Raw genomic sequence first — 1,768 nt, 5'->3', positions numbered from 1 at the left:
GCAAGTACCAAAAATAAAAGTATCAGTATCGACTGAGTACTGGAAAAAGTGGTTTCGGAGCATCCCTAATAAATACTGATGTATGTGTGTGGTAATTGATAGAGACTTGTGGGTTCTGGTGTCTGAGCTGCGTGGCGTCTCTCATTTCACTTTCTCTGCAGATATCCAGTTCTGGAACAGCCGTCAGTCTCTGGAGGGGCTGTCTGTGCGCTCCATCATATTCGGGGTGTTCCAGTCTCTGGTAGTGCTGCTTTATATCCTGGACAATGAGACCAATTTTGTCGTCCAGGTCAGCGTATTCATCGGCCTGCTCATCGACTTCTGGAAGATTACCAAAGTCATGGACATCAGGGTGAGATGATGCCACTGCCAGGCACTTTGGAGGACTTTAGTTGTATGGCTAGGCTTGAATTGTTGGTTCTCGATGTTGATTCTTGTTTTCTTTTTCTAGCTGGACAGAGAGAACAGGATTGCTGGAATTTTCCCACGATTGATATTCAAAGACAAGTCCACATATGTGGAGTCTTCAACAAAAATCTATGATGACGTAAGAGACTTTTTAGCTGCAATTTAAAGGTGATTGATCAAATACACATAATTTATTCAAACTTTATGAGAAATGTCTGTTTTGTTTTTTCCCCAGATGGCTTTTAAGTATCTGTCCTGGCTGTTGTACCCTCTCTTTGGGTGCTATGCAGTTTATAGCTTATTATATGTGGAACACAAAGGCTGGTACTCTTGGGTGCTCAGTATGCTTTATGGGTTCTTGTTAACCTTCGGTAAGTGTAACTTCACTTCATGTTTGCAATGGCTGCATTCTGATGAGCATAAAAATGCTCCGAGTCTGTGGCAAATTAAAATCAGTGACTAGATGCTTGAGGAAAAACTCACAAAGGGGAATTCCACTTTTTCACTTTCAAGGCCCCAAAAATTTTCTACAGTTCTGTAAATAGAATAAAGAGAGTCGCGTGTGAAATCCAGTCGTTAGCCTGAGGGCCGTGAATACGTGTTGACACACATTCATATTTAATGGATTTTAAAGTGAAAGTAACAAAACTTTTTGTTTTAACCCTCAGATATAGCTTTTTGCCATGTTCTGAGTTAGTTTGTACTTTACATTTATACAGTTGGGCAGATGCTTTTATCAGGGCTTCTGTGGGTCTTTACGTCTTAAAAATACCCCACGATTCACTCACCATCTCATTCTCACTGGGGCTTACGCTACACCTACATCCTACGTCATCCGCTGGAACGCCACTCTCGTGTACACACACGTATGACAGTTAACGGAAGCTAGAGATTATTAATTTAATTTTGCAAGATTATTTTTCTTACACAAACATATCGCTTTGCTTTAGAAGGCCTTTATTAACCCCCCGGAGTCGTGTAGAGCACATTTTATGATGGATGGATGCACTTTTTTGGTCTTCAAAATCTCATTCACTGCCATTATAAAGCTTGGAAAAGCCAGAACATTTTTTAAATATAACTCTGATTATATTCGTCTAAAAGAAGAAAGTCAGATACACCTAGGATGGCTTGAGAGTCTGTAAATCTTCAAAAATGAAAATACTGTCATTAATTACTCATCCTCATGTCGTTCCAAACTGTAAGACTTCTATTCATCTTCGGAACACAAATTAAGATATTTTTGAGGGTCCTTACACGATCAAGGTCCAGAAACGTAGTAAGGAAATCTGTAAAATAATCCATGTGACATGGAATCTTCGTAAAATTACGGTTGAACCCCTGATGTCACATGGATTAT

General features: G+C 39.6%; 1 protein-coding gene across 1 annotated transcript; it reads left to right on the top strand.

Annotated features, from left to right (window-relative positions):
• Positions 1 to 82: 82 nt before the first annotated feature.
• On the top strand, positions 83 to 897 carry LOC107578684 (cleft lip and palate transmembrane protein 1 homolog). Its single transcript, XM_016264614.1, has 3 exons — positions 83 to 352; positions 452 to 547; positions 644 to 897. Exons 1-3 carry the CDS (start codon positions 83 to 85, stop codon positions 869 to 871), a joined length of 594 nt encoding a protein of 197 aa, XP_016120100.1. The 3' UTR covers positions 872 to 897.
• The last annotated feature ends 871 nt before the right edge of the window (positions 898 to 1,768 follow it).

This window comes from Sinocyclocheilus grahami, unplaced genomic scaffold (genome assembly GCF_001515645.1).
Source record: "Sinocyclocheilus grahami isolate Dianchi unplaced genomic scaffold, SAMN03320097.WGS_v1.1 scaffold11484.1, whole genome shotgun sequence".
Lineage (NCBI taxonomy): Eukaryota > Metazoa > Chordata > Actinopteri > Cypriniformes > Cyprinidae > Sinocyclocheilus > Sinocyclocheilus grahami.
The sequence above is the reverse complement of the archived record's forward strand: the minus strand, read 5'-3'. Positions and strand labels throughout refer to the sequence as shown.

Coding starts and splice junctions, on each gene's coding strand:
- LOC107578684 (XM_016264614.1), top strand. CDS start 83: ATGTGTGTGGTAATTGATAGAGACTTGTGGGTTCTGGTGTCTGAGCTG. Junction 353..451: donor CCAAAGTCATGGACATCAGG/GTGAGATGATGC, acceptor TTCTTTTTCTAG/CTGGACAGAGAGAACAGGAT. Junction 548..643: donor CAACAAAAATCTATGATGAC/GTAAGAGACTTT, acceptor TTTTTTCCCCAG/ATGGCTTTTAAGTATCTGTC.